At 40.7% G+C, this 20825-nt stretch overlaps 1 protein-coding gene across 5 annotated transcripts in view; it reads left to right on the top strand.

Moving 5' to 3' along the window:
* Window positions 1–20825, top strand: part of ano5a (anoctamin 5a) — a 196659-nt gene that overhangs the window by 84063 nt on the left and 91771 nt on the right. For all 5 annotated transcript variants that reach the window (XM_072272736.1, XM_072272735.1, XM_072272733.1 and 2 more), the window contains one exon: window positions 6795–6905. In XM_072272736.1, the coding sequence (XP_072128837.1) occupies window positions 6795–6905 (111 nt within the window). The remainder of the gene's footprint in view (window positions 1–6794; window positions 6906–20825) is intronic.

Genomic DNA, 20825 nt, shown 5'->3' with positions numbered 1-20825 from the left:
AGCTTGCTCAACCCATCCTCATAAGACGTTATCCAGGAAATATCCTGGTAAATCTCCTCTGCACATGATTTTTGACCCGATTAAGTTTCTACATATGAGAGGAAAATTCTTGAGACGTGCCTGAATACTAGAGCTGCTTTCAGAAACTGTGTTTGCAGGGTTGTTCCATGCTTTTCTCCTAATAATTCATGACCTTTAACATTCCTCCCTGTTTCTACTTGCTATTCTTTGTGCACCTGCCTTTCGATGCCTATCACTGTTACCTGTCTCATTTAAATCAAGAATAAACTGAAACCATAAACACACTGAAACCATGAAGGCTGAAAAAAAATTCCACCCCCAGCTGTCTTCCAGTTTAAGAACTAGAACATAGCACATTACAGTACAGTGCAGGTCCGCGATATTGCACTGATCTTCACACCTACTCTAAGATTAATTTAATCCTCCATTTTCCTTTCATCACTGAGTCTATCTAAAAGATTCTTAAATGCTCCTAATAAATCTCCTACTACGACCACCATTGTCAAGGCATTTCACGTACCCACCACTCTCCGTGTAAAGAAGTTACCTCTGACATCCCCCGATACTTTCCTCAAAACACCTTAAAATTTGTGCCCTTTTTAGCTATTTCTGCCCTGGGAAGAAGTTGCTGTCTGTCCACGCTATACCACTCATCATCTTGACAATCTCTATGAGCGTGCTGGCAAGAAAATGGCTCAATACCCCATCAGCCCTTCTGTAAATATGTAAATTTAAGTCTTGATTGCTGTTTTAATTAGTCAATCAAGCAGAGACAGTCATTGGAGGATTCTGCTTTTCATTGCTGAGATCCATGCTGTTTTCTGGGCCGAAGAAAGAAATTCCAGACATTGCTTTATATTTGAAAAAGGGATTGCAGAGCTGGAGTCCCTACTAGCTGACAAGATGGCCACTGTTGGAGCAGTTGAGGAATGTGGAGGAGGGACACAAGTTCACATGCACTTGAAAAAGGCTTTAGAGTTTGGGAAAGGGCAAAGCCCTGGAATGAGAGAAATGGCAAATTTAAAATTAAAGTCCTTAGTTTGAGACTGTATGGTCTTGAATTAATGATCCAAAGACCAGAGTTGAAAACCCATCATGAAATTAAAATTTGGATTTTTTTAACAAACTCTGAAAATTAAAATCATAATCCTGATGATTGAATGAGTTCAAGCATAGGCAGTGAAGTTTAGTTAAGATTGAATTTGTGAAGATTGTGAAGGAGGAGAGGAGTGTGTTAGAATGGTCAAAGTAGAAGACACAAATGACTGGTTTAACATAGAAACATAGAAATTTACTGCCCTTCGGACCACAATATTGTGCCAGCCATATAACCTACCCTAGAAGCTGCCTAAAATTTCCCTACTGCATAGCCCTCTATTTTTCTAAGCTCCATATACTTATCTGAGAGTCTCTTAAAAGACCCTACAGTGTGATTGAGGCAGATACCAAATTATAGATTGGTGTAACACACACAAAATACTGGAGGAACTCAGCAGGCCAGGCAGCATACAGTATATGGAGAGGAATAAACAGTCAATATTTTGGGCAGAGATCCTTCATCAGGCTAGAAAGGAAGGGGGAAGAAGCCAGAATATAAAGGTGGTGGAAGGGAAAGAGTACAAGCTGGCAGATGAGGGAGAAGGTGCGGCAGGGTGAAGCTGGGAAGTAATAAGTGGATAAAGTAAAGAGCTTACGAAGAAGGAATCATCTTTTAGAACTTTCTCTACCTTCTTCCCTTCCCTTCTATATTTCCATTACCCATTCTGGCTACCCATTTACCCCTTCTCATCACTTCCCTACTGTGCCCCTCCTATTTCCCTTACTCTCAGGGTCCACTGTCCTCTCCTATCAGATTCCTCCTCCTTCGGTCCTTTACCATCTATCACCCCCTAGCTTCTCACTTCTTCCCCACCCACTCACCCTTCTGTAGTAACGCCATTCAGTAAAGAAATGGGTGCAATTGTGTCCCATTCATGGGATGGTTAGGGAAAAAGGAGAAAAAAAATCAATTAAAAATGGTCATGGATTGAAATTTCTGGATGAATATTTCTGTATTCACATAATTTCAATAGACCACTGTTTTAATCCATTGCGAGGTTAAAAGAACTGCACACTTTCCCACCTCCAGCTAGTGTTGGTTTATATATGCGCGTCACAGGGCATACAGATAATTTTAGAGTGAGAGGGGGAGGGACTTGCATGCTAGGTTTTATTTTTTTTTATTCCAAGGAGGCAAATATTTAATCATCTTGGAGGAGTTGGATCTGTTTCTTAAAACAAAACTGACATCCAGAGTCAGTTAACTGAATTTTATCTGTTTATACAATCTGATGATTTATAGTCAAAAAGTCATTTAAATTAATCACAGCAAGAGCATTTCCCTTAAATGTTCAGAAGTTCTATCTGAAGCTGTGAGTCATCTGAGTGAGTCATGGTGTTCTGCTTTATGGAATGCCTGCTTGCTGATTCACTGTTTCCATGGTACTGTACTCACTTCCTTTAGGCCAAAGATTCCCAAACCTTTTTTATGCCATGGACCCCTGCAGTAACTAAGGGGTCTGTAGACCTCAGATTGGGAACCCCAGCTCTAGACCATAAATAGCAGTAGCGTGGAAGGTGCAGGTCAAAGCTAAGGTAGTCGCCCTGGCCAAGATGCATCTCTGAGCATGATTTTGTTGAGGAACTGGACAAATATGTGCTGTTTTTTTTTTGAGTATGGTAAAAATAAACACGAGTGTCTTCACAAAGAATGCACAACAGCACCTCTATTTTCTTAGATGGTTGCATAGATTCAGTGCATTACCTTAAGTTTTTAACAAACTGTATTAGCTGCACGGTAGAAAGTATCCTAACTGCATCACGGCCTGGTACCAAACCACCAATACCCAGGAATGGAAAAGGCCAGAGAAAGTAATAGGTGTTGTTCAGTCCATCACAGGCAAAATCCACTTTGCTATTGATTACATTTAGATGGAACATTGTCACAGGATAGCAGCATCTATTATCAAAGACCCCCACCACCCAGGCTATGCCCTCTTACTACTACCATTGGGCAGGAGGTACAGAAGCCTTATGTCCCACATAATCAGGTTCAAGAACAGTTATTAATGTACAACCCATCAGGCTTCTGAAATGGCATTGATAACTTTATTTAACGCTACTGTGAACTGATTCTGTGACCTATAGGCTCACTTTGAAGGACCCTTTCCTGCCCTATTCACATCACTTAGGTGGAGTCTTATTAGGATTTTGACTTGGAAACTAAGGCGATCAGAGGAGATTAGATTAGTTTATATCTAAACCAATGAAAAAGTGAAAATATTCCAAGTGACTTGGAGGTAGTGATTATACCATGCATCTGCTGATCTCACTAAAGGAGATGGAGAACACTTAATCCGCAGCTTTACCATCTAATCTTAATTCTACATACCTTTCCTTCAAGCAAAAGTCACAGAAAGAAAAGCAATGGTTTTGGTAATCTTAGCAGTGACAAATCTGGTGCTTTATCTCCTAGGACACGTTAGATAATCCTGCTAGCTGCATTTATTTGTTATTATGTCCATATGAAATACATATGACACCAGGTTTAGAGGGTAGTCTAGTTTTCTTTTACATGTGTATTGATGCTTAAGCTTCTGTCCAGAGTAACTCAAAATGCTGGAGGAACTCAGCAAGTCAGGCAGCATCTATGAAAAGGAATAAAGAGTCGACGCTTTGGGCCAACACCCTTCATCACGAATAGAAACAAAGGATGAAGAAGCTGGATGATTCAGGCCATTTGCTTAATATCTTCCAAGATTAGGCCATATGTCTTTGACAGCTGATGCAACTGCAAAGCTGCATGGCCTGAGATGCCCTCTGCCAACTCCAGTAACGGAACTTACCTGAAAGGCAGATGATTAGATTCTTTCCGTGCAATGATCTAGAAAAAAAGTAGAACAACAATGCAGAATAAAGTGTTCCAACTACAGAGGAAGTGCAGGTGCGCAATAAACTGCAAAGTCGTAATGAGGTAGATTGTGTGGTCAAGAGTCCATCTTATTAAACTCGGTGACTGTTAAATACTCTTACAACAGAAGCTGTCCTTGAGCCTGGTGGAACATGCTTTCAGGCTTTGTATCTTCTGCTTGATGGAAAGAGTTGAAGTAAGGATGGGTGGGGGTCTTTGATTAAACTGGCTGCTTCATTGAGGCAGCAGGAAATATAGACAAAGTCCTTAGAGGGAAATCTGGTTTCCTTGATGGGCTGAGCTGTGTCCACAACTCCCTGCAGCTTCTTGTGGTCATATGCAGATCAGTTGCCATACTAAGCTATAATGCATCCAGACAGAATATATCAACGGTGTCAAAGCATGGTAGTTCATTGCAAGCTGTTCCCTGCTGAGCAACACACACAAACTAGTGAAGGAACTCAGCAGGTCAGGCAGCATGAAGGTTCACGGGCGTCCTGGCCCAAAACTTCAACTCTTTATTCCTCTCCATGGATGCTGTCTTCAGCATTCTGTGTGTGTTTTTCTGCAGAGTCTCTCATGTTTATGCTCCTTGTCGAACCAGTCATTACTTCTGAATTGTTTCTGAAGTGCATTTTGTGCAGAAAGCTCTGTTTGCAATTGTCAGAATATTACATGCGTAACAAATGAAAATCAAGAATAATTGCAGATGTTTTAAGTCTGAAATGAAAACAGAACACAAGAAGAAATCAATAAGTCAGGCTGTGTCTGTGGAAAGATGAACAGTCTATTTTTTTCCCCTTATTTTTCTTGTAGACAATCTTTTTCTTGCTTTTCACTTGAATGGACATTTCTTCATGCTTTGGATTTTGTCTTTATTACTGTAAATAAGGTAGACAGTCTGCCTCTTTTTCCTAGGATGAACATAGTAAATAATAGAGGGTGGTTTTAAGGTGATAAGGGGAATGTTTAAAGGAGATTTGCAGGACATCATTTTTCACACAGAGACTGACAGGGCAAGTGGCGGAAGTAGATCTGAAAGCAATGTTCAAGAGAAGTTTAGGTGGGCACCTGAACAAGAAGAGCATGGTGGGATATAAGCCAGGTGCTGACAAATGGGATTAGTTCCTATTGGCGTAATGATAAAGCACAAACATTGTGGGCCGAAAGGTCTGTTTCTGTGCTGTCAAGTTCTCTGATCCTATGACTCTGAATCTAGAAGAGAACAGTCGAACACAGCAACAGGTCCTTCAGTGCACAATGTCTGTGCTAAATAGGCTGAAGTTCTACTGTTCTCTTCTAGATTTAGAGTCATAGGATCATAGTCCTCTACAGCACATAAACAGAGCCTTCAGCCTGTCTAGTCCATTCCAAACCATTATTGTATTTACCTATTTACCACATTATCATCCAGATCATTGAAGTAGATGACAAAAACCAAAATTTCATCTTTATTTCCCCCTAATTTAGATTAGATTAGATTATGAGAACACTCAGTCCTCTTTTATTGTCATTTAGAAATGCATACATGCATTAAGAAATGATGCAATATTCGTCCAGAGTGATATCACAGAAAAACAGGACAAACCAAAGACTGACGCTGACAGAACCACATAATTATAACATATAGTTACAGCAGTGCAAATCAATACCATAATTTGACAACGAACAGACCATGGGCACGGTAAATAAAAATCTAAAGTCCCGATCGACTCCCGAGTCCCCGATAGCAGGCGGCAAAAGGGAGAAACTCCCTGCCATAAACCTCCAGGCACCGACAACTTGCCAATGCATTGGAAGCACCCGACCACAGCCGACACTGAGTCCATCCATCTGAAAATTTCGAACCTCCGACCAACCCCTCCGACACAGCCTCCCAAGTGCCATCCTCTGCCAAGAGCCTTTGACCTCGCCCCGGCCGCTGAAACAAGCAAAGCCGAGGATTCGGGGCCTTCTGCTCTAGCGATTCCGGTTACCACACAGTAGCAGTAGCAGTGGCAGCGAAGCGGGCATTTCAGAAGTTTCTCCAGATGTTCCTCCGTACTCTCACGTCTGTCTCCATCAAATCAGGATTGTGCATGGTACCCTACTTGACAGATTTCAGGTATCATTCACCGGAGAAGCCACACGCACTACCTCGCGCTGCCATCTTCTCCTCCTCTTGTTTTACACGTTCTCCCTGTGACCACATGGGCTTCTTATCGTTTCTAGCCACGTCTCAATGCTAACGGATGAATCATTGCTGTAAATTTTACCCTGACTGTGGTGGTTGGCAAGAGAAGGGGGGAGGTGGGTAGTCCTGAGCACGTGTGGAGAATGGATGGCAGGGAAATCAGTGGGGGGATGAGTTTGGTGGGATTGCTCTGAGAACAGGCAGCAAAGACTATGTTGTGAGGAAAATGCATAAAAATAAAACAGAACAGTTTAAAGCGCTAGTCTTTCAGGAGCTGTTTCTGAAAAGTACACCCAGGCACTGCTGGGATTGGAATGTTTTTGCAAGACAAGGCTAGCTTTTTGTACTATTGTCACAATTGTGCTTAGTAACTTTTGAGACTGTAAGTGTAACAATAATCCATTGTTGGTTTTGAAAGGCATTTGAGCAGGATTAGGCCACTTATTCTGCATTACATCCCGTATATGTTATTGCTTTTGTTGAGTAATTGTGCATGCGGTATGAGTTATGACCTTGTCTTGGCTATTTGCCATGCTTCTGCCTGTTGTGGAACTTTGGCCTGTTCCCTGCCTGGAACCGCTTCAGAAAACAAGAGTCAAAATCAAAGGCATTAACCACCTTTTCATAGTTCATCTTCTGCTTCTTCCTTAGATTGATAAACAAGTCTACAGCAAAGACTCGGTCTTCTTTTGTGATGGAATCAGAAGGGTTGACTTCATCCTCTCGTATGTGGACGATCCTAGGGATGGAGAAAAGAAAATGGTAAGGGTTATCCTTTTAATTCTTTGCATCTATTCTGCAATTGTTATTGGTCAGTTGCACCTAAAACCCCAGAGAAATAGAAGCCTCTGCCTTGGAGTAAATAAAGTGAATATAATTTGTTCTGAACTTCAGCGCATCCATCCAAAGCCCTACAATTAATTTCTTGCCTCAAGTGGGTTAAACCTACAATATGTGATGATAAACTCAACACTCAGTGACCACTTTATTAGGTACATCCTTACTGTATGTTCCTGGTCTTCTGCTGCTGTAGCCCATCCAGTTCAAGGTTCGACGTGTTGTGCATTCAGAGATGCTCTTCTGCACACCGCTGTTGTAAAGCGTGGTTATTTGAGTTACTGTCACCTTCCTGTTGGCTTGAACCAGTTCGTCCATTCTCCTCTGATCTCTCTCATTAACAGAGCATTTTTGTCCAGAGAACTGGGGCTTGCCGGATGCTTTCTTTCCCCTACCATTTTCTGTAAATTCTAGAAAATTTGTGCATGAAAATCCCAGGAGATCAGCAATTTCTGAAATACTCAAGTGACCCTGTCTGACATCAACAACCATTCCACAGTCAAAGACACTTGGATCACATTTCTTTTGCATTCTGATATTTTTGATCTGTGCGCATGCGCCGGTCGTGCATGCAGCCTGGTATAGCCGTTCCGATCAGTATCCTTACTTTCTTCTTCTTACTTTTTAACTTACGTTATTTTTTGTATTTTTTTTCACGGCAACACCTCGAAGCTACACCCTCTCTAACATGCTGGTAGAGGGAGTTTTATTTGGGTTTTTAGCACTGGAAATAGTTACATCCTGACACGCGGGACAGAAGCATGGTCGCATTGTGTATTCTAGGGATCAGCTGTTTGCGCTAATGCGAGCTGGTTTAGCGAGCAGAGCGGCGGACACTCCTGCTGAAATCTGGAGGAAAACACACAGAGGATGCAGACGGGGATCACGAAGTGAGGAAAGAGGACCGGGTCGAGACAACAGAGACTTATGGAGAAGAGGAGTTCGGTGGGTAATAAAATGGACGAGTTGACGGTGCTAGCCAGGCGTCAGAGAACATTTCGGGAGTGCAGTGTGATGTGTTTCACTGGAACGGGGCTGCACGAGGTCATATCCAATCAAAACTTCTCCATGGATGGCTTCCAGACCCTTCCGGCTGACCGGAAGTGTACCGAGAGCGGTAAGCGTAAAGGAGTTGGGTGCTTACTGTTCTGGCTAACAACAGATGGTGCAATCCGGGTCATATTACGATCGAGGAACGTGTTCGTAGACCAGATATTGAACTTTTTGCTGTTGGACTTCGGCCACACTCCACCGTGATACAACACTGGGCGGCACGGGAGGTCGTTCCTGCCTGTGGCCATCGAACGTGCAGCTCCTCCCGTGGAGGTTCAGACACCCTGAGCCAATAGACTGGTCCTGGACTTATTTTCCATCTGGCATAGTTTGCATTTTGTTGTTTGATTGTTGGGGGTTTTTGTATTGCTATATTCATGCTCTATTCTTGGTTGGTGCGGCTGTAACGAAACCCAATTTCCCTCGGGATCAATAAAGTATATCTATCTATCTATTTGGTCTGAACAACAGCTGAACCTCTTGACCACATCTGCATGCTTCTATACATTGAATTGTTGTCACATAATAGGCTGATTAGATATTTGCATTAACAAGCAGGTGTCCCTAATAATGTGGCCACTGAGTGTATAGGTTAATATATTGTGAGCTACAGATCTTATTATACAAACCTTCCTGTATGAAAGGTAAGCAATTTGGAACCTTAATAGTAAGGTTGAGATTTTTTTTTCTCTTATGAATAATCTGATTTTCCATGGCAACTGTTATAATCAACAGAGGTTGAGGAACCTGTCTAATTATCATTATAGTTTATATAGAATGGATTGAAATTGTGTAAAAGGTTGTGTAAATTAGTTTTGATTATGTACCCCAGACTGGTAGAAAGAACTGGTGAATAATTCATACCTTGGGGAATGTTTGATAGATCGCAATACTGATGAACTGCAGGGTGATTTTTGAATTTGCTATCATTAAGCTCTTGCCAAAGATCCTAGCATTACCAAGACAAAAATAAGCACCATTAGGACTGTGAAGTGGTTTCTTAGACTTCCACTACTCAGGGTTATGGCAGAACTTTGACCAAATTCTCCTGACTACCACTTGTGTCCTATAGTGAGGCAGTACCACAGTGTCTTGGGACATTACCTTTTCAAACTTGCCGTTAAACTAGAGACACTCCTGTTTTCTCCCTCAGTCAGATGGTCACAGCCTCAGTATATTGTTTAAAAGTGATGTAATATTTGATTATCTGATTAGACGTTCATCATGTTAAGGTTTCCCACTGCTGAATTCCTCTGGTACTGTCTTGGTTTATATTTTGTTTTTCAAAATTCTCATTAACAGTCACCTTCCTTCCCTGTTCTTTTGATTTAATACAACTCCATCTAATTATTCCAGCCACTGTACATAAAGTTCATGGCCACAGTAAAAGTGTCAGAGAATGGGACTGACTACTTCATTCTTTTATTTACTCACTTCTTCTGATGTGAATGTTGCTGGCAAAACTCACATTTATTCTCCTTCCCAAGCTATCCTTGAGGAGGTGATGATAAGCCAGGTTCTTAAACCACTGCAGTCATTTTGGTGAAGGTACTTCCACGGTACTCTTGCAGAAGATGTTTCAGGATTTAGATCCTATGACCGTGAAGGATCAGCAACATATTTACAAATTAGTGTGTGACTTGGGGGGAAATATGCAGATGGTGATGTTACCTTACCCTCCTTGGTGATAGGGCTCACAGATTTGTGAGGTGTCCTCAAGGAAATTTGGACAATTAACTGCAGAAAGTTGAAACAATTCAGTTACCTACCATCAGTATATCCTTTCTTTATTTGGTTATTTGTCCTGCTAGTCTTTAAGGAAGTTTGCTGTTTGGAAAGTGAATACAATATTTTGAGCAACACACACAAAACGCTGGAGGAACTCAGCAGGCCAGGCAGCATCAATGCAAAAAAGTTTTAGGCCGAGACCTTCATCAGGACCTGAATAAGTGTGGATTCAGAGTCCTCATGAAGGGTCTTGGCCCGAAACAGCAATTGTCTACTCTTTTCGATGGATGCTGCCTGGCCTTCTGAGCTCCTCCAGAATTTTGTGTGTGTTGTCTGAATTTCCAGCACCTGCAGATTTTCTCTTGTTTGTGATTGGAATGCTATACTTTACCTATTTTCTGTATGCTCTATATCGAAGAATCAAGAAGAATAAGAATTAGGTTTATAATAAGTCATTAATATCATGTAAAATTTGTTGTTTTGTTGCAACATCATAGTGTGAAAACAATTCAAAAGTTCAAAAAAAATTTGTTATCAAAGTATTTGTATGCCAGCATATGCCACATGAAGATTTGTTTTCTTGCAGGCATTTACAGGAAAATAAAATAATACAATACAGTTTATGAGAAATATAAATAACAGACTGACAAACAATCAATCTGCAAAAGAAGCCAAATCATACAAATAGTATTAGTTATTTACTTTTTAAAATTGATTTCTAGAGTCCTTGAAAGGGAGGCTAGGTTGTGGAGTCATTTCAGCGTTGAGGTGAGTGCAGTTATCCACATTGATTCAGGAGTCTGATGGCTATATGGCTCAGATTTGTGAGGTATTCTTGAACTTCAGGGTGTCATAGTCATAGTCATACTTTATTGATCCCGGGGGAAATTGGTTTTCGTTACAGTTGCACCATAAATAATAAATAGTAATAGAACCATAAATAGTTAAATAGTAATATGTAAATTATGCCAGTAAATTATGAAATAAGTCCAGGAACAGCCTATTGGCTCAGGGTGTCTGTCCCTCCAAGGGAGGAGTTGTAAAGTTCGATGGCCACAGGCAGCAATGACTTAAGGCTCACCTTAAAATTTTCGGATGCCCCATGGCTGTAAAGCATATCAAGTTTAGATTTTTGGTTTGTTAAGAGAGTTGGTGGAAAGGTTGCTGTTCAAAGTGCCATGTACTTATACATCTCGTTGAAATATTCAAGCAACACACATCAAAGTTGCTGGTGAACGCAGCAGGCCAGGCAGCATCTCTAGGAAGAGGTGCAGTCGACTTTTCAGGCCGAGACCCTTCGTCAGGACTAACTGAAGGAAGAGTGAGTAAGGGATTTGAAAGTTGGAGGGGGAGGGGGAGATCCAAAATGATAGGAGAAGACAGGACGGGGAGGGATGGAGCCAAGAGCTGGACAGGTGATAGGCAAAAGGGGATACGAGAGGATCATGGGACAGGAGGTCCGGGAAGAAAGACGGGGTGGGGGGGGGAACCCAGAGGATGGGCAAGAGGTATATTCAGAGGGACAGAGGGAGAAAAAGGAGAGTGAGAGAAAGAATGTGTGCATAAAAATAAGTAACAGATGGGGTACGAGGGGGAGGTGGGGCATTAGTGGAAGTTAGAGAAGTCGATGTTCATGCCATCAGGTTGGAGGCTACCCAGACGGAATATAAGGTGTTGTTCCTCCAACCTGAGTGTGGCTTCATCTTTACAGTAGAGGAGGCCGTGGATAGACATGTCAGAATGGAAATGGGATGTGGAATTAAAATGTGTGGCCACTGGGAGATCCTGCTTTCTCTGGCGGACAGAGCGTAGATCCATCAAAGAAAGCAGTGAAGCATCCCCACAGCATGATGCAGCCACCACCATGCTTCATGGGAGGGTTGGTGCGTTTTTGATGATGAACATTTAGCCTAATTGCCGAAAAGCTTAATTTTGATTTCATCAGCCCATAGAACCTTCTTTCAGCTGACATCAGAGTCTCCCTCACACTCTAGCTGAGATTTCATGTGAGTTTTTTTTTCCCAACAGAGGCTTTCTCTTTGCCACTCTCCCATAAAGCTACAACCGGTGAAGCACCCAGGCAACAGCTGCTGAATATGCAGTCTCTCCCATCTCAGCCGCTAAAACTTGTAACTCTTCCAGCTGTCATAGGTCTCTTGGTGGTCTCCCTCTCTAGACCCCTTCTTGCATGGTCACTCAGTTTTGAAGACAGCTTGCTCTAGGCAGATTTACAGCTGTACCATATTCTTTCCATTTTTTTGATGGTTGACTTAACTGTACTCCAAAAGATATTCAGCGACTTGGAAATTTCCTTGTATTCATCCCCTGACTTGTGCTTTCAATAACCTTTCTGCAGAGTTGCTTGGAGTTTTCTTTTGTCTTCATGGTGAGCTTTTTGCCAGGATACTGAATCACCAGTAGTTGGATCTTCTGGAGGTCATTCAGCAGTTGCTAAGATTGCTGATGTTATGTAACTGTGGGATGGAGTATGTTTTTAAAAATTCATTGTGTGGTTGAAATTGAATTTTCGAACAGCAAGCTTTTGAAAAGATTTCTGATGTGTATTGATTAGGACTTAGCTGCTTCCTACAGCTAGCTCAAAAGTATTCTTTTTAAAAATCTCAGTAATTATCACAGTAAAATGTCTAAAGTAACTGTCCCTTTATCACTCAGTCACAGAGTCTGTTTCCCAATGGTAGAAGTTCAAGTCTGGATCTGCCAAACTGGGACTGTATATTGTGCAAGGATATTGAGGCAGTATTACTTTGGAATCAACTCAAAAAACAGATTCCTGTCTAATGTAGGACCTATCTTGCAAATAAAGAGTGTGTTGTATGCTGCAACAGGGTCTGGAACTCTAAACATTTATTTGAAGCAATATTGTTGATTAGTTGCAACTGTGGATGCGAGTGTGAGATTGTGGTATATTTGCAGATAGCAGTCAAGGTTCAGCATTACTGCATTTGAATTACAGGTTTTCTGTGCACTAGAGGCAAATTGTATTCCATTTTTAGTTTAAGAGCTTTTTCAGAAATTATTTAGCATAGTCCCATATCTGGGAGACAAAATTTTATCACCTGGTGTTTTGAAGAGATATTGCAAATCCTCACCTAAGATTAACTGTTTATCCTAACTTGTGTACCCCATAATTGACTAGGCATTCTGGAAAGAAATCAGATTGTATTATTGTAAACTGCTTTACTGGCAATAACATTTCCAATTGGAGATCTAACCACAGAGTCATAAAACACTACAGCACAGAAAAAAGGTCCTTAGCCTATCTTGTCCAGGCCGAATTATTAATCTGCCTCATCCAATTGACCTGCACCTAGACCATAGCCTTCTTATCCGTCTATGATCCAAATTTCACTTAAATGTTGAAATCAAACTTGCATCCACCACTCCTGCTGGAAGCTCATTCCACACTCTCACCAATCTCCTGAATGAAGCAGTTCCCACTCATATTCCCCTTAAAAATTTGATTTCACTTTTAACCCATGACCTCCAGTTCTAGTCTCACCCAATCTCAGCCTATTTCCTATGAAATATCCTATCTATACCTCTCATAATTTTGCATACCTCTGTCAAATCTCCCATCATTCTTCCACGCTCTAGACTCTAGACTGAAGTGCGAACCTATACAATCTTTTCCTATTGCTCAGGTCCTCAGGTTCTGGCAACTTCCTCATAAATTTTCTCTGCACTCTTTCAATCTTATTGACATCTTACCTGTAGGTAGAACTAAAACTACACACAATATTCCAAATTATGCTTCACCAATGTCTTTTCAATTTCAACATGACATCCCAATTCATGTACTCAGTACTTTGATCCATGAAGCACCTTTTTCTATATCCCATTGTAATCTGTAGTCCACATCTGAGCTGTTGTTGGGAGGCCTGTATATTACTGACATCAGGGTCTTTTACACTTGCTGTTTCTTAACTCAACCCACAAGATTCAACATCTTCCGATCCCATGTGACATCTTTCTACTGATTTGATGCGATTCCTTAGCAGCAGAGCCACACCACCCCCTCTGCCTATCTGCCTATTTCTCCAACACAATGTGTAACTTTGGACATTCAGCTCCCAACTACAGCCATCCTTCAGCCACGATTCAGCGATGGCCACAACATCATACCTGGCAATCTGTAATAGTGCAGCAAGATCATCCACCTTATTTCCACCTTATTTCTTATACGTCGTGCACTTTGAGTATTCTATTTGCTACTATTTTAGCTCTAACAAACCATATTATTATACAGATCTTGATAATAGATTACAAGCACCAGTCCCTGTGACACACCTTTAGGCACACCAATCATGTCTTAGCTAATATATGGAAAGTTAAATGAAATTGGAATTAATTATAAACAAGAGAAAATCTGCAGATGCTAGAAATCCAAGCAACACACACAAAATGCTGGAGAAACTCAACAGGCCAGGCAGCATCTATGGAAAGGAGTACAGTCAACATTTCGGCCTGATGTTCAGTTGATGTTGCTTGGAATTAATTATGATTTAATAGTCTCTAAAACATCCTATAGAACATAGAATAGAATAGTACTGCACAAGATCAAGCCATTCGTCCCATTGTGACTATGCCAGTATTAAGGCAGTCCAAACTAATTCCATCTGCCTGGTCGTGCTCCCTATACCTATATTTTCTGTATTTTTTTTCCATTATTGTGTCCATCTAAACACCTGTTAAAAGTTACTATTGTATCTGGTTCTGCCACCTCTTCCAGCAGTGTATTCCTGGCAGCTACCTCTCTCTCTTACATTAATCATATGCCTTCTATTATTTGGCGTTTTCATACCAGGGAACAGGACTCTATAGTTCTCATAATTTATATAACCCCATCAAGTCATCCTCAATCTCCATTGTTCCACAAAAAACAATCCATGTTTGTCTAACTTCATGTAGCTAATACACACCAACCAGGAACCCAGATGTTCCTGGTGAACCTCTTCTGCAAGCGCTCAAAATCTTCCACATCCTTCTTGTAACATGGCAACCAGAATTACTTACAATACGCCAAATGTAGCCTAAGAATGTTTTATAGTTGCAGTGTGATTTCCGAACTTTCACAGCCAATGTTCATACTGAAAAAACAAGCATGACACACGGCTTCTTCATCCCATTTATTTGTGGTGCCACTTTCAAGGACTTGTACCCAAGATCGTGCCATACATCATTGCTCCAAAGGTTCCTGGCATTCACTGTATACTTTCCTCTTGCATTTTGCCTCCAAACTACATCACCTCACTTGTCCAGATTAATCATCCATTTGCCATTTCTCTGCCTCAACATCCAATTGATTTATATCCTGATGAGTTGCTTTGACAATTTTTCTCACTATCTGCAGCTCCACCAATTTTCATGTCAACTTCAAACTTACTAATCAGACCACCTACTCTTTCATCAAAGTCATTAATATATATTACTAACAGAAAGCACCAATCCTTGTGGAACATTACTAATCACAGACTTCCAGCCAGAAATTTGGTAAACTGTATCAAATATTACCTTGGTTATTGGGTGGCGGGATGGAGATACATCTCTGCCAGGTGTGGATATTCGTATGAACAGCTGGTACATATCACAAGTCGTAGTTATGCGACCACTGACACCAAGCGGACAATCTCCGAAGAGCATTGATGATGTCCAGAGTCAGCCATCTTGGAATAACACTGCCCAGAAGAAGGCAATGGCAAATACTTTTGTAGAAAATTTGCCAAAGGCAATCATGATCATGGAAAGACCATGATTGCCCAAGTCATACAACATGGCACATAATGAATGAATGAATAAATATGGAAGCGAGAAAAATTACCTCTCTACCATAACATTCTGGCTTCCATGGCCAAGCTAATTTTGGATCCAATTTACCAACTCACTATGGATTTCATGTGACCTAATCTTCTGGACCACATAAGATTGTTTGGGACTATTTTATCTTCTAGTTGCAGTTTGTTCTCATTCTGTTTGGTCTGTTTGATTTAAAAAGGGAATTTGAAAATGCAACTCAATTTTATCCATCATGAGTAAGCACTCATTTCTATCTTTGACATGTTTCCTATCAAACAAGTTTCAAATTGTGACCAAATACAAATATTGCATATTACCAAAGGCTTATCATTCTCTCTGTGTGACAATTAACTTCTGAAATTGACGTTCCAGATGCAGTATTTGACTATTTTAAAAGCTTCTAAACTCAAACTGCTGAATATTTTGGTTTTATGAAACCAGCATACAATGATAATAGGCTATGTTCAAGAAAATGTATACCTTCATTCCTTCTAGCATGGAATGCTGATTGGCAGGAGGCAAAGAGAGGCAGGAAGCAAATAAATGGAGCCTTTACTGATTGGCTACCAGTGACTCAAGCTGTTCCACAGGGGTCTGTGTTGGGACAAGTTATTTTTACGTTATAGATCAATGATTTACATGATGGAATTGATGGCTTTGTTGCAAAGTTTGCAGATGATATGAAGTTAGGTGGCGAGGCAGGTAGTTTTCAGGAAGTAGAGAGGCTACCGTTGAAGTTATTTTCTGGATCCAATCAATGTTAGACTTCCAGAGTAGTGCATCATCTGACTTTAGATTAGATTATAAGGACAGTCAGACCTCGTTTATTGTCATTTAGAAATGCATGCATTAAAAAATGATACAATGTTCCTCCAGTATGATATCACAGAAACACAAGACAGACCAAGACTAAAACCACATAATTATAACATATAGATACAACAGTGCAAAGCAATACCGGAATTTTGTAAGAGCAGACCATGGGTACAGTAAAAAAAAAAGTCTCAAAGTCCCGATAGCCCCAGCATCTCATGCAGACAGTAGAAGGGAGAAACTCTCCCTGCCATGAGCTTCCAGCGCCGCAAACTTGCTGATGCAGCATTCTGGAAGCACCTGACCACAGTCTGACTCCGAGTCCATCCGAAAACTTCGAGCCTCCAACCAGCCCTCTGACACCAAGCACTGAGCACCATCTCTGCCGAGCGCTTTGACCCTGCCCTGGCCGCCGAGCAACAAGCAAAGCCGAGGATTCGCGGCCTTCCCCTCCGGAGATTTTGGATTATACAGTAGCAGTGGCAGCGAAACAGGCATTTCAGAAGTTTCACCAGATGTTCCTCCGTACTGTCATGTCTGCCTCCATCAAATCAGAATTGTGCACGGCATCCTACTTGACAGATAACAGATATCATCACCGGAGAGGCCGCGTGCACTAGTCGCGCTGCCATCTTCTCCTCCTCCTTTAAAATGTGATTTTAATTTATTTATAATTTATTTGACATGTAATTTATTCATAAATTCTATTTTATCTGGAGGTGTCACTAAAGTAAAAGCAGAACATGTATATCTGTCAGCCCTATTGCTAGTTTTTTTTGTCTATTTCATCCTCTTCTTGTGTTTCATTATCAGCTGTGATACTTATGCACAAAAAGGAAAATTGAAACTCCACCATCCATTAACAGGTGACTATGAGGTGAAGGAACAGAATTAGAACACTTGGCTTATCTCACTACTACCAAAAGGTAGATGGTACAAGAGCCTTAGGACTCATGCCACCAGGCTCGAGAACAGTTACTACCCCTCAACCATCAGGCTCTTGAATAATAGGGGCTATCTACACTCACTTACCCATCATTAAGATGTTTCCCACAACCAATCATTCCACTTTAAAGACTTTGTCTCATTAACTCATGTTCTTATTATTTATTGGTATCTATTTATATTTGCATTTGCAGTTTGTTGTCTTTTGTACTCTGGTTGATCTTTCATTGATTACTATTCTATAAGTGTGCTGAGTATGCCCACGAGAAAATGTATCTCAGGGTTGTATATCTACTTTGAAAATAAAATTTAATTTGATTTTGACTTTGAATGTGCTCTAACATTTTATCATGGCTGATTCATTTTCCCTGTCAACTCCATCGTTCTGCCTTCTCCATGTAACATTTAACGCTCTTAATAATCAAGTACCTATCAAACTCCACATTAAATATATCCAATAACTTGGCCTCCATAGCTGTCTTTGGCAATGAATTCCACAGGTTCACTTTCCTCTGGCTAAAGAAATCCCTCCTAATTTCTGTTAACACCTTTGCATTCAGAGGCTGTGCCCTCTGGACCTAGACTTTCCCACTATTGGAAATATCCTCTCCACATCCATTTTATCCAGTCCTTTCAATATTTGATAGGTTTCAATGAGCTATCCCCTCGTTCTTCTAAACTCCGGCAGGTATAGGCCCACAGCCATCAACCCTGCACATACCCTATAATTCCCGCGTTCATTGATGTAAAGTTCTGGACCCCCTCCAATGAGAGCACATTATTTCTTAGATACAGGGTCCAAAAAGTACCCAGGACATCTTCAGGGAGCGGTGTCTCAGAAAGGCAGTGTCCATTATTAAGGACCTCCAGCACCCAGGGCATGCCCTTTTCTCACTGTTGCCATCAGGTAAGAGATACAGAAGCCTGAAGGCACAAACTCAGCGATTCAGGAACAGCTTCTTCCCCTCTGCCATGCGATTCCTAATTGGATATTGAATCTTTGGACACTGAATCTTTGGACACTACCTCACTTTTTTTTAAATATACAGTATTTTGCTTTTTGCATATTTAAAAAAAATCTATTCAATATATGTAATTGATTTACTTTATTTATTATTATTATTTTTTCTCTGCTAGATTATGTATTGATTATGTATTGCTGCTGTTAACAAATTTCACGTCACATGCCAGTGACAATAAACCTGATTCTGATTCTAATTCTGTTCACAATATTCCAAATACAGTCAGACGAATATGTGCATGGCCAGATGCAATTTTGTCCCCATTGTAGTTGTGCAGTATATTGTATTAATATTTATGGCTTAGATGTTAAATTACTTTTAATAGTGCTTGTGGTTTTTTGGGAATGAGAAAGAACTGAAAATATTGAAAGGCTGGCACATGCCACTGCTGAAAGGAAAGTCTAATTACATTATGAAATACCAAATAATGATTTCCTCTATAAATGTGTGCATTGAAGTTTCCGTCAAAGGTGTGGAGTGGCATAAGGAGATTACTTGGGGTCGCACGGTAGTGTTGTGGTTACAGTACCAGTGACCTGGGTTCAATTCCTGCAGCTGCCTGCAAGGAGTTTGAATGTGGGTTTCCTCTGGGTGCCCCGGTTTCCTCCTACAGTCCGAAGATGCACCAGTTGATAGCTTAATTGGTCACTCTGAGTTGCCCCATGATTAGGTGAGGATTAAATCGGGGGTCGCTGGGCTCGAATGGCCGGAAGAGCCTGCTCTGCACTGTATCTCAATAAAATAAAGTAAATATTAGTCAAGAACAATGTGTTGTGTGACGTCAGTATTTACCATCTTTTGTAGGGTTGTATTCCAAAGGCCAGACATCAGGTGCAGTAGAAAGACAATGAACCACCCCTGCACAAAGCAGAATGACAAGGAAATGTTTCACATTATGACATAATTGCATAGGAAAGGAACAAGAGTTGGGTGAAAATTACTGAGGTATTTAGAATAAAAAGTGGCAGTAGAAGAATGTACGTCACCAGTGAATTATGTTAGCTTTATTTTATACAGTGCGGAATAGAAATTCCTGCCCTTCAACCCGTGCCACCCAGCAACACCCGATTTGTACCCTAGCCTCAGCCAGGGACAATTTTCAATGACCAATTAACCTATGAACCGGTACGTCTTTAGACTGTGGGAGGAAACCAGAGCACCCAGGAGAAACCCACGCATTCCACAGGAAGGAGGTGTACAAACTCCTTACAGAGGACACCAGGATTGAAGTCTGATTCTCTGACGCCTGAAGCTGCGATAACATCATGCTAACTGCTACTCTACCAAAGCGCCAAATTACAAAGCAGTAGCTATACTCAGAAGGGTTGACTACAATGTAACTGGTAAAGGAAATGAATTGTATCAAGAAACGAGGAATCGTTATGATACATAGTATGAACATTTTAACCTCAGTTTTTTTTTCTTTTCCTGTCTCAGTGCCTCTGAGCCTGTCTGCTTGGTTCTTTCTTCAGACCTTTTGTCAAAGAGATTTAGAAACAGTTAAACAATTATAAATGTCAGTATTCAGGTATTCTGGGTGTTTACTTCAAAAATTAAACTCTTTACTAAAATATATCCAATTGCAATATTATTATCAAAGCACATACACATCACCATATACAACCCTGAGATTCATCGTCTTGTGGGCATACTCAATAAATCCAATAATAGAATAGAATCAATGAAAGACTGTACCAATAGGATGGACAACCAGCGTGCAAAGACAACAAGCTGTGCAAAGACAAAAGAAAGAAATAATAATAACTAAAAAGAAGCAATAAATAACAGGTTTCCATAAGGAGAAATGTATATACATGACTAATGCATTGGGAAACACTATCTGCATTGTGTTAGATTTAAACATTTTTTCTCTGATCACAACTGCATTATAACTAACAATAAACAAAAAAATGTTTAAATCTGTAGTTTGAAACAATTACAGCTTGTTCTGCTATAACTTGACTTCCTGTAACACAAGATTTTTTTTTAGCATAACTATCACAGCTGAACTACCTGCAAAATCAGGTAGAAATGGCTGATTGATTTAGAGATCCTTCACACCAAAGGAAGGAGCACAAAATTTAAAACTGATCTGGTTAAACGGTGCCGCAATATCAACTTCTCACTCAATGTCAGCACAACTGAAGAGCTGATTATGGGCTACAGGAGGAAGAAATCAGAGGCCCATGAGCTGGTAGATGAGAGGTGGAGATGGTCAGCAACTTCACCTTCCTTGGTGTTATCATTTCAGTGCATCATTACAGAGAAGGCATGACAAAGTCTCTACTTTCTTAGAAGTTTGTGCAGATTCAGCACGTCACTTAAACTTTGACAAGTTTCTATACAGAGTACCCTGTCTCGCTGCATCATGGCCTGAAATGGAAACACCAATGCTGAAGCACCCATTATCCAGGACCCACACAATCCAGATTATGTTCTCTACTCGCTGATGCCATTGGGAAGGAATGAC

The sequence above is a fragment of the Mobula birostris genome, chromosome 11, assembly GCF_030028105.1.
Source record: "Mobula birostris isolate sMobBir1 chromosome 11, sMobBir1.hap1, whole genome shotgun sequence".
Taxonomy (NCBI): Eukaryota; Metazoa; Chordata; class Chondrichthyes; order Myliobatiformes; family Myliobatidae; genus Mobula; species Mobula birostris.
The sequence above is the reverse complement of the archived record's forward strand: the minus strand, read 5'-3'. Positions and strand labels throughout refer to the sequence as shown.